Below are 11819 nucleotides of genomic sequence, written 5' to 3' on the forward strand. Positions count from 1 at the left end.
GCTAAATAATGTACGAGCTCTTAAAGATATTCTTTCATGTTAAATGCAATGGTGTCACCATATATTATTCAATACACTCATTAGCTAAGCGTAACGAGATCGAAACGGGACCAAATTAATTATACAAAACGAGTAGCAATATTGGTATCTCATATCGAGTCACGTGGCCTTTTTTTAAATATATTTTTATTTCAAAACATTGGTAAATGTGGATACAAAGGTACGTCATGATGAGAAAATCTAGTATGATTATTTTTAAAAATGTAAAAATGTTATTCTCAGTCTCTCGCATGGTTTACACTAGCAAAGACAGAAGCATTATTTACATGGCAGTTTTTAGGATATATGTACTTTACACATACATTACAAGGCACATTCTACGTGTCTTCTTCTCCTTTGATACACTTCGATGCTATCCCATAGCTGCCGATAGATAACATGAGACGGTATTTCTGCGATATAGATTCTATGCGAAGAAGATACATCATTTCAAAGTGAAGTCGTTCATCCTTGAAGACACACAGTCAGAGGTCTATAGGTACGCGCCGTTCAATAAACCTTCACCCGGTTGAGGTGGAGAGCTTTGTCCAACCCAGTTCTTCATAGGTGCTGGTGATACCGGTGTAGACTGTAGCCAAGAGTTTAGTCCATGCTCCTGCTACATCTGCTGTCATCACATCTGGGAACACTTCTCCCAAGACTTCCAGGATAACACCATTGAGGATCTGACATGCACAAAAATGAGAAAATTCAAACCCCAAAAAAATTGTACAGTAATTGTAATGAGTTTGTGGTGCAACCTTAAAGTACGCTGGGTCCACTTTGTGCCGAAGCGCGTGTGCTTTGCCGAGTAGCTTCAGCGCTGAGGCTATCTTCTCCGGGTTAGCCAGGTTCTCCACCAGCATATTGATGCTGCTCATGACTCTGCGTGCGTGATTCCTCAGCTGGGGATTCTTTTCCAGTTCCTCTGGGTCCTCTATGTTCTTAAACTTGATGAAGTATTGCTTGGATGAGGGGAAGTTAACAAACAGCCTGTCGGAGGGGGATGAAAATCAGTATGAGGGTGCGGAGCTCATTTAATCCCTTGAATTTGTGCTTGCACTAGTTTTTTATTGGCGCCGAGATATTATGAGCAAATACATGCAGCCAATGGAACACATGCATCACCGATTGTTTTTGACAAAGTTGTGTTTATATATTTATTGTAAAAATGTACACTGGGGAGATTTTAGGCAGTAGAAATAAAACAATAAAAAAAAAAGTCACATTGAAAGAATAAAACCTGTATCCCGTGAGTATTTTTGTTTTGGCTATGGAATGCAATAACAGAATAATTTAACGTTAAAAATCTCACTGAATTAAATGAATAACATCTGGTGAAAACAAAGTTAGTAGTAAACTTGTAATATTTTTGTTTAGTTTTGGTGAGACGTCGGCACATCTGGATCTCATTATAAAAAAATTTCAGGGTTCGAATTTCATTTCCAGCCTTTTCTTCAGGTACTCCCAGCTTCCTTCCACATTCCCAAAACATGTGTGTTAGGATTATTGAGACTCTAAATTGTCCACATGTGACAATTTGAGACTAAATGAGAGGAGGTCCAGACAAGTCTGCAGCCTGTCTCACATCTGTCAGCTAGGAGAGACTTTGGTTGACCTTGTTGACAAGCAGTATAAAAATTTATCCATGGGTGGATTATTTCATTATTGTGAAATAAAGTTGCCTATTGCTAATATATGAGTTTCAATTGGGAATAATTTTATACTGCATATCTCAAATTTTCCCCAAATTTAAAAAAAAAAAAAAAAAACCTTAACCCCTCCCACTTTTTAGAACGAAGGCCAAAACATCTGCTAATCTAATCCTGATGTTTCATTGTCGTCTACTAATTAGCTTTTAAACAATGAACTTCCTCTTTCAGATTTCTTTATGAATTGAAATTCTTGACAAAGATTCAGGTTGGATGTTGAGCTCTATGTAAATGGAAGACCTCTATAAGTATTTTAATTTGACTCTTACAAGCTAATGAGGGACCATGATGTTTAATCTTTGGTGCATGGAATTGCACCACCTGTGGTTGCATATAAATAGCCTCATTAGTATTTTACACGGCCATCACAGTCGTAATCCTTCGTTATCTATTCTTCAAGATGAACCCAGAAGCTGAACCTGGAGAAAGTTTTTAATTTCACAGGCTGTGTCAAAGTCTACTCTTTTAGATATTATCTGTAACCTGTAAGAGGGGGAATGGGCAGTTTCATAGCTTCAAAGTTTACTCTGAGGTTTCATGGAGAGGACTCTCAGCAACAAGCAGGAAATTTACCGTGGATTAATTCATTAAATCTTTCAAGGTCGCTGGATGGAATGAAAAAAAAAAAGATTTTGAATTAAAGATGGACAGTATCTGGGTTTGACACTCTGCATTAGCCATGCAAGCAAATCTTTTTTTTAAATAATTTTTATGTTTTTTTTTCTTATCCAATCTAATATAGTAACCAAAATATACAACTGATAAATTGACTGTTTAAGATGTAATTTTATACAGGTAATATATTTATACAATTCTTCATCGGTAGTGAGTGTGCGTTGGAACTGATATTTCGAATCAAAGTTCCAGTGAGTGTTTAGAAAAATATTATGCTTCAACTGCGATACCCACCCCGTCATCTGTAAGTAATATAGAAGAATAAAGGTGAGTGGGAGGAGGTAAATTCTTTGCATTCCATCTGAGGTCCCCTTAAACTTCCAATTCATATGTATGTAGATAACCCATTTCCTCTCCCTTTTTAAAAGACAACAGCAGCAGCTGCCAAAACTTCCAGAATAAACCCAAACAGATTGCTTTGGTCCACCATACTTGGATGAAGTTGATGTTTACATGATGACTTCACAAAATTCAATGATGCAGTTTGTAAAGAAAACACACTCACCCTTATCGCTACCAAAAAAAAAAAAAAAAAAAGAGATGTTTTGAAAGCCAGATTGCTTGTGATATAGTCGAGCCACCTTGGGATGCCTGGCATTCAAAACATAACCTGCTTTAAGGGAGGGAGCCCTTTGAGAGCCAAGGGTGTCTGATTGATGGATTATTGTTTATCCCTTTGCCTCTACTTTTTGATGAATGGGATTATCTACAAGAAAGTGAGACTATTTCATTTAAAAAAAAAAAACTATGACTGGCTGTGTTCCTTTAAACAATCAGTATAAAATTGGCTCCAAAAAGTACTGTAACAAAGAAGCATCAATATGGCTTGATAATTACAGTCATATAAATTTGGTGCCCATCTGAGAATAAATTTGAAAATAATGTGTGAAGAAAAAAAAAAATCTCTATCGGATGCTATCAACAAGAGAGTAAAAGTAAATACCGAATGAGTATGGCCACTCCAACATCATCACAGTTCTGGTAAACCTTTGCCCAGGTCTCCTGGATGTTCACCTTATCCTTGTCAGTCAGTGAGCTTGATCTCTCCAGGTGGTCCAGATCTCCCTCTCCTTGCATCCTCTCCATCTAAAAACACACTTGATCAGTGCTTAACACATACAAAAAGGAGGGCAAAGATCTAGCTGCCCCCTACTTACTAAATAAATAGCATATAAAAGTCAAATCCTACCTTTTTTTTTTTTGTCTTGGCTCTTTTCTTGTGATGGGAAAGAGGGGGAGCAAGCTGCTTTCCTTTGCGTCTTTGCCCCAATGAGAATTGTTGCGCTCCAAGCACTGAATCTTGGTGTGAGTGAAGAACGGGCTGGGGAGAAGAAAAAAACCCCCACAAGAAACACACGCAGCGAACAAGGAGGAGCTTCTGTCCTCTCCCTTTCACACACTCCCTCTCCTCCTGCTCCCCTTTCCACCTCACTTTTCTATAAGTGCTGTTTGATGAAAACATGATGAGATAGAAATTTGGAAAAATAATCCGCCGTCAGAGATACAATTTCAGATTAAGACATAAAAAAAAAGGATAAAATCCCAATGCGACCTGTTCTTCCATTATTCCCATTCTTAACTGTTCAGGAGATTAACCTCTCAACATTTTCAATTCCACACAAAACCAGACAGCATAAATGGTGTAAATTAAACAGAATGACGTCAGTAATAAATGGGACAGAATCTCATTTATTTTGATTTTTTTTTCTTTGTTACAGACTGCATGCATCACTGCATGGTTTCAAGTCTGCCCCCCCCCCCACACACACACATACACACTCTCAGCCCATGAAGCACTCTTTGAAATGTATACTATTCACCCTTGCTGTGAGCCTGTGACAAAGGTTATCCAAGGAAGTGGTACCTTGGTTTTGTTGTCACAGCTGAGAATGTGCTCAGATTTCATGACTGGCTGGGAACGGAACATCAATCAGTCGAGAATTATTTGAAGGCCACCTGTTGAGAGAAATAAATGTTAAATGTGAAGATCAACATACACAGAGGTGCTACAATGTGTATGCAGAAGGTGTTAAACGTACAGGTTAAACATTGACAAGTGTGTCATTAATGATCAAGCTGTTTAAAAAAAAAGAAAAGAAAAGAAAAGGGAAGAACACAACGTTGTGCGGATGTGCCACTGCCAACGTCGTCCGACCAGTGTGTCATTTTTTTGCAGGTGTTTATCTTCTCAGTTTGTTTTTGTTGCACCTCAAGGTACATACCATACAGAAGTCATCCATTTCAGATGATTGATTGACATCATGATCAACATAGCCCAAGTCAAATGAGGTCAATTAGATAGAGATAGAGATTTGTTGGATTCATCTCCTTGCATGCAAGCGGTGGAAAAAAAAGATACATCAGAATGTATAATAATATGAATATAATAGTCATATTTTTGCTTGAATGATTGCTATTGGTAGAATTAAAGGCAGAGTGACAATTGATTGTATGTGGTTCCGTTAGAAATAATGATGGAAAACGGTTCAGAATATATTTCTATACCTTCACAACCAGGTCAACTTTAGATTCTAAAGGATTCTGGCAAATTCTATCACATGCTGCAGGGGTGGCAAATTATGGGATTTAAGAAATTAGATATAAGTAATTAACGTCGTATTTAAAAATAATCTGAAAGTAACGCGTTATTTAAGGGTTTATTTGAGCCACGCGGTGACGCTAATGTGCGACGCGAATTCGCAAAGTTTGTCTCAGCGAAGCTTCCGTAGTAACAAATACCAGCTGATACTTGCACCAGCGGCACGCTACCTGAACTGGTCAGGTATCCATCAGTCTTGAGAAGATCGCAAGACGTTCTAGTAAATTTCAATGACGTAGCATACTTCTATGCAACTCTTTTCATACGTTTCCAACAAATCCAAAGTTGTAGTTTTGATCGGTTGCAGTTTTAAGATCACTGGCGAGCGCACAAGCAGCTAACACGGAAGCTAACGTCAACGTCACTAGAAACGAAACTGCAAATTTCACTTCAAATCCAGTGTGGGTCTCTTGGTAGTGGACGGGATCAACAGCACCATGAACGTCGCCAAAAGTGGTTATCGTGTTTTCTCTGCAAATTCCTCCGTAGCATGCACAGAGCTGGCGAAGAAGATAACAGAGTAAGAATGTTGCAATTCATCTCGCTCCAACATGCGTGCTATATTTACTAAACTATTTAAGTTACACATTCGTCTCCATATGTTAAACCTGTTCGACCTGTTATAGTTTTGTTAAGAACAGTACATACACTGCATTCTGTCTATTACATGGTCGATCAATCCACGAAATCATTTATTGTGAATTTTTGAAAGACCACTTGTTTGGGTGAGTCTGCGTAACACAAATGCTTTTGCTTTTCAGACGACTGGGAGTTGAGCTGGGAAAGTCGGTTGTCTTCCAAGAGTCTAATAGTGGTAAGAAAAAAATAGTAAAAAAAAAAAAAGAGTTGTAAAGAAAGCATTCAACATTTCCATCAAGTATTTTTCCAGCCGCAGTCATACTTTTATACATCAGCTGAAATATTGATATGACACACCAAAAAACACGACACTGCTTTGTTGTTTCTTACATATTTTATTTGTATGCAGAAACAAGAGTGGATGTAAAAGAATCTGTTCGTGGACAAACCATCTTCATAATCCAAACCATACCACGGTGAGTGTCGCAATATCTGTGGTTGAAGCTCTGGCGGTTTGTTATTACATTATCTCTTGACTCCAAGCAGAGATGTCAACACGGCAATCATGGAGCTGCTGGTTATGGCCTATGCCCTCAAGACTTCTTGTGCCAAAAACATCATCGGGGTTATTCCATACTTCCCCTACAGCAAACAGTGCAAGATGAGGAAGAGGGGCTCCATAGTATGTAAGCTGTTAGCATCCATGTTGGCAAAAGCAGGTAAAGAGCCTCTCTGTCACCTCATTTGTTTATATATACATATTGTAAGAATTTCATCTTTAACATTTTTTTTACGATGAAGGTCTTACACACATTATCACAATGGACTTGCATCAAAAAGAGATCCAAGGTTTCTTTTCCTTTCCCGTGGACAATTTGCGGGCTTCCCCATTCTTGATCCAGTATATCCAAGAAGAGGTGATAATTCCATTCAAGCAAACTTGTTAGCACTTGAATAACGTACCTATTTTAAAGATTTTTTTTTTCTTTTCCTCCATATGCGTATAGATTCCAGATTACAGGAACGCCATCATAGTGGCCAAATCTCCAGCAGCAGCCAAGAGGTAAATGCCTGGAAAACATTCAATGACATTTTGGCACAAAGTAAAAAATGGGTTTTGTCATTGATTCTTCTAGAGCTCAGTCCTACGCGGAACGCCTGCGTTTGGGTCTGGCCGTGATTCACGGCGAGGCTCAGTGTTCTGAGTCGGACATGGCTGACGGAAGGCATTCGCCACCATGTGTACGCAACACCACGGGACACACGGGATTAGAGCTGCCTTGTAAGGAAGCCATTGTTTAAAATGGATAACTTTCATTTCTGCTGTGATTTTTCTGTTATGAATTTCCTAGGTTGGAATGAAGCCAAAAGCAGCGCATTGTATGGTTTCGTGGAACTAAGACCAACTTTGTGTTCATTTGCCATACTTGAACCAAACATGAAATTTTAGCCACCCATATCATCCAATCATACATGAATGAAGAAATAGAATTTGTGCGATTGCATGCTTTTGATTGCCTAAATATTATTTATCACGTTGCAACCTTAAAATATCTTCATAAATAACCTAAATTTAATTAGTTGTTACTTATCTTACTTTTTGCAATTGTCAACTAATTAAGTTTAATGGATTGTGCATTGGGGAACAATATAAGACCAATGTCCAAGTTTTAAAAAATATATTTTATTGCATGTATGTATTGTTTTCTCTGGATTAATTTGGAACTTTTTATCATTTGCCGGTAAGGCTCAGGCCAGCAACTGAGTCTGACCAAAAAAAAACCAAAATGTGTCATTGGCAAATGACTCCAAAAAAAAAACCCCCACAACATCCTCATTATTTAATCAACATATTTCTCCTTTTTACTTATATTTTTATTCTCACCATTGACTTTAAAAATCCTCCCCTGGAGCAGCAATTGTCAAATTCCGTCAACATATACAAAGAAAGTCTATTGACGAATGATCCACAAGAGGATTTTGCAAGTCTTGGCATCATGTGTTTGTGAAATGTGTGCATTTGTGTTTAATGTGGTGTTTATTTGTTGGCAATAGCAGGCAAACAACAAGCTCCGTTCCCTGGCATAGAGCTTCCAAGTACGAGCATAAACCTAACCTACATTCTAACTATGAAAACGGTTCCTCTTCAAATGGATCCTCAGTTCGTGCATGTGCCGGCAAAGAGTTTGTGTCGCATCCTGGGAAAAAAATCGTCTGGATTGAAGAAGGGTGACCGGTGTTAAAAAAACTAAACAAAAACGTATATAAGCGGTAAAAGAGAAAATGGCAAATTGTTTTGCACCCCACCTCACATTCCAGACGGTTCCTTCTACAAGATGGTCCAAACCTTTGTTTTGTAGTGTTCTGATTTTATTTTCCATAAATCAAAACCAGAACCACGGCAAACATTATTATTTTTCCTTTTTTTCTTCTTGACTTCAATATCTGGACTCATCTTGCCAATCAGCACATGTGGCATCTTTATTCAAGCTGCTTTTTTATTTTATTTTTTTTTAAATCCGATTAACATTTTTGCTCTTGTCGACTGCACGTGATGAGACCGATGAAGCATACTTTCCCTAGCGTTAAAAATGATTTACCTGCAGGAAGAGGTAACCTTCCAAATGAATTTGCTTGATAATTTTCAACACTGCAAAAAAAAAAAAAAAATCTCTTTTATTTACTGACATTTTAGTTGAATGGGTTTTTGGGCTCGTTTTAGAAAAGCGCAGCGTTACGCTTTGGAGATCAGACATGTTTCAAAGTGTCTCGGCAAGTCGTTAAGAACTTCACAGAGGTGTGTTTACTGCTAACCAGGCGATCATTGGTTTGACTTTGTGGTGTTTACATGACTGACTGATGCCGTGTGGGTATTCAGTAGTGTTGCACAAGGCATGCGCCTTCCTCTCTCTTCTTCCTGATACTTTCCCCTTTTAGAAATGGCTTGGTTTGGCTGATTGTCTCCTTCAACCCTTTTGAATTAATCGAAGCATTTACATGGCCAACAATTCTCACAATGCTACTGTATTGGAAGAAACATTCACAAAAGCAAAGTAAAAAAAAACAAAAAAACAAAAACAACGCACAAACACACATGAAAAACAAATCTCAAGGTGCATTGTGACGATTGTGTGCATGTATGCAAGTGTTCGCTGGAAGCAGCGATGTTGGACTGACGATTGACCCCGTGAGATTGGCAACCGTGAATGAAGAAAGCCTCGGCAGTGGTTGCCATACACTGTTGTCCAGCGTCAAATAACGTTTCTCTGGTGCATACTTGTTCATATGCACGCTGCGGACAGTTGCGGCGCTGCCTTCTGATTGGGTATCCTGGGCAGAAAAAAAAACAAAAAAAACTTCTGGATTCTTTGCATGGCATGTGCTATACATTATGGCGTTTCAAAAAAAAAAAGAAAATCTCATAGGTGGGGTAGAATGGGGGGGGAATAATTCTGCAGCCTCTTGCCAATTAAACATGAAGATGGCGTTGTGAACTTAACATCAAAAAGGAATTTGGCACAGTGATTTTCCTAAAATGCTAACTATTTTCTCAACCCATTTTACCCAATCTACTGAGAGTGACTCACGAACAGGCTTGAACGCCGAATCTGCGACGCTGCTAACGAAAACCGATTTGCTTTTCAGTGATGATGGCCAAGGAGAAGCCTCCCATTACTGTTGTTGGGGACGTGGGGGGAAGAATTGCCATCATCGTGGTAAGAGGTTGCTCCAATCTTGGGTTGATTGCGCCCAACCAAAAGATGCATTCAACTATCTGCCGCTTTGATTTTTGTTGTTGTTGTTGTTGAATTATGTGCATACTTGAAATTTTGCATGCACCAATTTGCAAACATTGGTCCACTTTTGCAAAATCCACAAATTCTTGACTGCCGCGTTTCCTCTCCAGGATGACATCATCGACGACGTAGGAGATTTTTTGGCAGCCGCTGAGATCCTGAAAGAAAGAGGCGCCTACAAAATTTACATCATGGCCACACATGGATTACTCTCAGCCGATGCTCCACGTCTCATCGAAGAGTCGGCCATTGATGAGGTGAGGACAACAACAACAAAATAATTAATGTCTAATACACTTCATTGTTGAATCTTTACTCGTCAACACAATGTACAGGTGCATCCAAAAATACGAATATTTAAACAAAAAAAAGCACTACATTAGTAAGTAAGGATTTGTTTTGTGTTTGAGGTGGTGGTGACCAATACAGTCCCGCATGAAGTGCAGAAGCTTCAGTGTCCCAAAATCAAGACGGTGGATGTCAGTATGATCCTGGCTGAGGCCATCCGCCGTATCCATAACGGCGAGTCCATGGCTTACCTTTTCCGCAACATTGCTGTGGACGACTAAGGTGTAAACCAGAGAGGTGAGGTGGGTCAGATGGTGACTGAAGGAAGGTTTGGACTTTTCCGCCTACTTCTAACATATTGTAATGATGTTTAAAACAAAAACAACAACAAAAAAAGAAATGAAACATAGATGCATCACATATGTATGTTATTGTCCATTTGTACGCGTGTTTTTCCCCTTTTGACTGCCAAAAAAAAAAAAAAAAAAAAAATCGTCATCCACACCAATAGTGTTTACAAAACAAGAGTGAAGTGATAGAATTCTTTTCTTTTTAAATCTTAATTATGTCTCGTGTATTTTGGAAGCTTTCTTAAATCATCATATTGTATATAACTCTAGATGATTTATCATTGCCTTAAAAAAAATGCTACTGATGAATTGAGAAGTTGTAGGATGCATCTTCTTGCTGTTATGTGTCTCCAACTCTCTTGCTGACTTTTGCGGTCTGAGCTGCATTGCACTATGATTAGCAGGCATTTCATTTGGGGCGGGAGGTTTTCAGACAGCCAAATTCCTCATTGCGACCAGATTTAGAGTTTTTTTTTTTCTCATCATCCATTAGCAACAGTGATGTCATTCACATTGCTACCACAAAATGTCTGCTTCGCTTTTGTGTTAGTCATTTAGCTTAACTTTACTTCCCAAAGATTATTTTCACAAGTCAGTATGTTTTCTCAGTACACACACACACCAGTGTTTTAAATATTGATTCTTAGCCGAAGTATGAACTTCAAACACTTTTGGTCCCATCGTCTTGTAAAACCTTCTTTTGATGAAATACCCAAAGGCAATGGCGATGCAAAGTATCAACTCTTAAACGTGCTAGCAATCTAATATTACTTTTAGCAGGCATCTTTTCTTGAACCAAAATCACATTTAGCTACCCCATTGACTTTTAATCTTCCTACATCATCGAGTCACAATTGTGATGATAGAAAATGACAATACTGAATTAGTTCGATTTAAATTTGTACGTTTCCATAAACATGATTTTGTTTACATGTCACGAAAATGAAAACACAACCAGCGCCTATATTGATATCTGGAAAAAGTGATTGCTGTTAGCAATAATGCAAATATAATTACAGTCTCAGTGTACACATAGGTTGTCATGTTGACGAATGTATGTTTTGAACATGTGCACCTTTTGAGCGTTAGAATTATTGCTTCGTCTACTCTGTATGTTAATATAGTTCTCTGCTCAGGGACATACCTAATGAGACAATGCAAAAAATATTTTCCATGTTCCTGATGTTGGTTTAATGCTTGCTTTTTTTTTTTTTTTGCCCTTTGTTTCCAATGTATTATTTCTCTGTACTGTAAATGCCCACGTGCTGATTTGCAAGCAGGCAGTTGCTATAACTTAATGATGTCTTCCCGTTTTCCTTTGTCCACTTCCCAACTGAATGTGTGTCATTGTCCGTTCAATAAAAGAAACGATTTGCCATACCGATCTATAAAAAAGTGACTATTTAAAAAAAAAAAAAATCCAACTCAAATTTGATAAAACAGCTCAGAAATTCACAAACTCACTTATATTGCAAATTTTGAGATGGATTTAGTTTGGTGGAAGTGGGTGTGTGAATTCCACCACTCAGGACGTGACGTGGAAACGACAACAATGTGTGATTGTGGCAAACTGATGTCAGAAGTCTTCAAGAGCACGTGAAAGCGGACGTCTCGTTAAAATTCGACTTGTTACAAGGTCTCCGTCACGCCGTGAAGATTCTAACAGAAGTGCTAACGAATCCACCTCCATTTGAACTTATCTTTGATCTCACTTTGATTTTATTGCAGTAAATTATCCACCTTGAATTTTCGATTTACATCCTATTTGGTTTGCCTATCC

The 11819-nt window shown here is 38.3% G+C and overlaps 2 protein-coding genes across 3 annotated transcripts; one reads left to right on the plus strand and one right to left on the minus strand.

Moving 5' to 3' along the window:
• Window positions 1-213: 213 nt before the first annotated feature.
• Window positions 214-3756, minus strand: LOC147044470 (cytoglobin-1-like). The gene is made up of 4 exons (XM_085934087.1): window positions 3616-3756; window positions 3370-3512; window positions 801-1032; window positions 214-725 (listed from the first exon to the last, which is right to left on the minus strand). Exons 2-4 carry the CDS (start codon window positions 3510-3512, stop codon window positions 561-563), a joined length of 540 nt encoding a protein of 179 aa, XP_085790213.1. The 5' UTR covers window positions 3616-3756; the 3' UTR covers window positions 214-560.
• Window positions 3757-5124: 1368 nt separating this feature from the next.
• On the plus strand, window positions 5125-11419 carry LOC147044471 (phosphoribosyl pyrophosphate synthase-associated protein 1). 2 transcript variants are annotated; one of them, XM_085933792.1, is made up of 11 exons: window positions 5125-5545; window positions 5787-5839; window positions 6014-6080; window positions 6151-6323; window positions 6406-6521; window positions 6612-6667; window positions 6741-6886; window positions 7660-7701; window positions 9250-9320; window positions 9512-9658; window positions 9812-11419. In XM_085933792.1, the coding sequence occupies exons 1-11, from the start codon at window positions 5463-5465 to the stop codon at window positions 9968-9970; spliced, it is 1113 nt and encodes a 370-aa protein (XP_085789918.1). In that variant the 5' UTR covers window positions 5125-5462; the 3' UTR covers window positions 9971-11419. The 2 variants fall into 2 exon arrangements, with proteins under 2 accessions (XP_085789918.1, XP_085789919.1); XM_085933793.1 differs by lacking the exon at window positions 7660-7701.
• Window positions 11420-11819: the final 400 nt, after the last annotated feature.

This window comes from Syngnathus leptorhynchus, chromosome 16 (assembly GCF_054491065.1).
Source record: "Syngnathus leptorhynchus isolate UIUO chromosome 16, UIUO_Slep, whole genome shotgun sequence".
NCBI classification, from domain to species: domain Eukaryota; kingdom Metazoa; phylum Chordata; class Actinopteri; order Syngnathiformes; family Syngnathidae; genus Syngnathus; species Syngnathus leptorhynchus.

Bases quoted from the DNA above. Each gene is read 5' to 3' on its own strand.
- LOC147044470 (XM_085934087.1), bottom strand. From the start codon at position 3,512: ATGGAGAGGATGCAAGGAGAGGGAGATCTGGACCACCTGGAGAGATCA. The intron at 1,033-3,369 runs GTATTTACTTTT...CCCCTCCGACAG, and splicing joins GGAGTGGCCATACTCATTCG to GCTGTTTGTTAACTTCCCCT. The intron at 726-800 runs GTTGCACCACAA...TGTGCATGTCAG, and splicing joins TGGACCCAGCGTACTTTAAG to ATCCTCAATGGTGTTATCCT.
- LOC147044471 (XM_085933792.1), top strand. From the start codon at position 5,463: ATGAACGTCGCCAAAAGTGGTTATCGTGTTTTCTCTGCAAATTCCTCC. The intron at 5,840-6,013 runs GTAAGAAAAAAA...ATTTGTATGCAG, and splicing joins CTTCCAAGAGTCTAATAGTG to AAACAAGAGTGGATGTAAAA. The intron at 6,522-6,611 runs GTGATAATTCCA...ATATGCGTATAG, and splicing joins TCCAGTATATCCAAGAAGAG to ATTCCAGATTACAGGAACGC.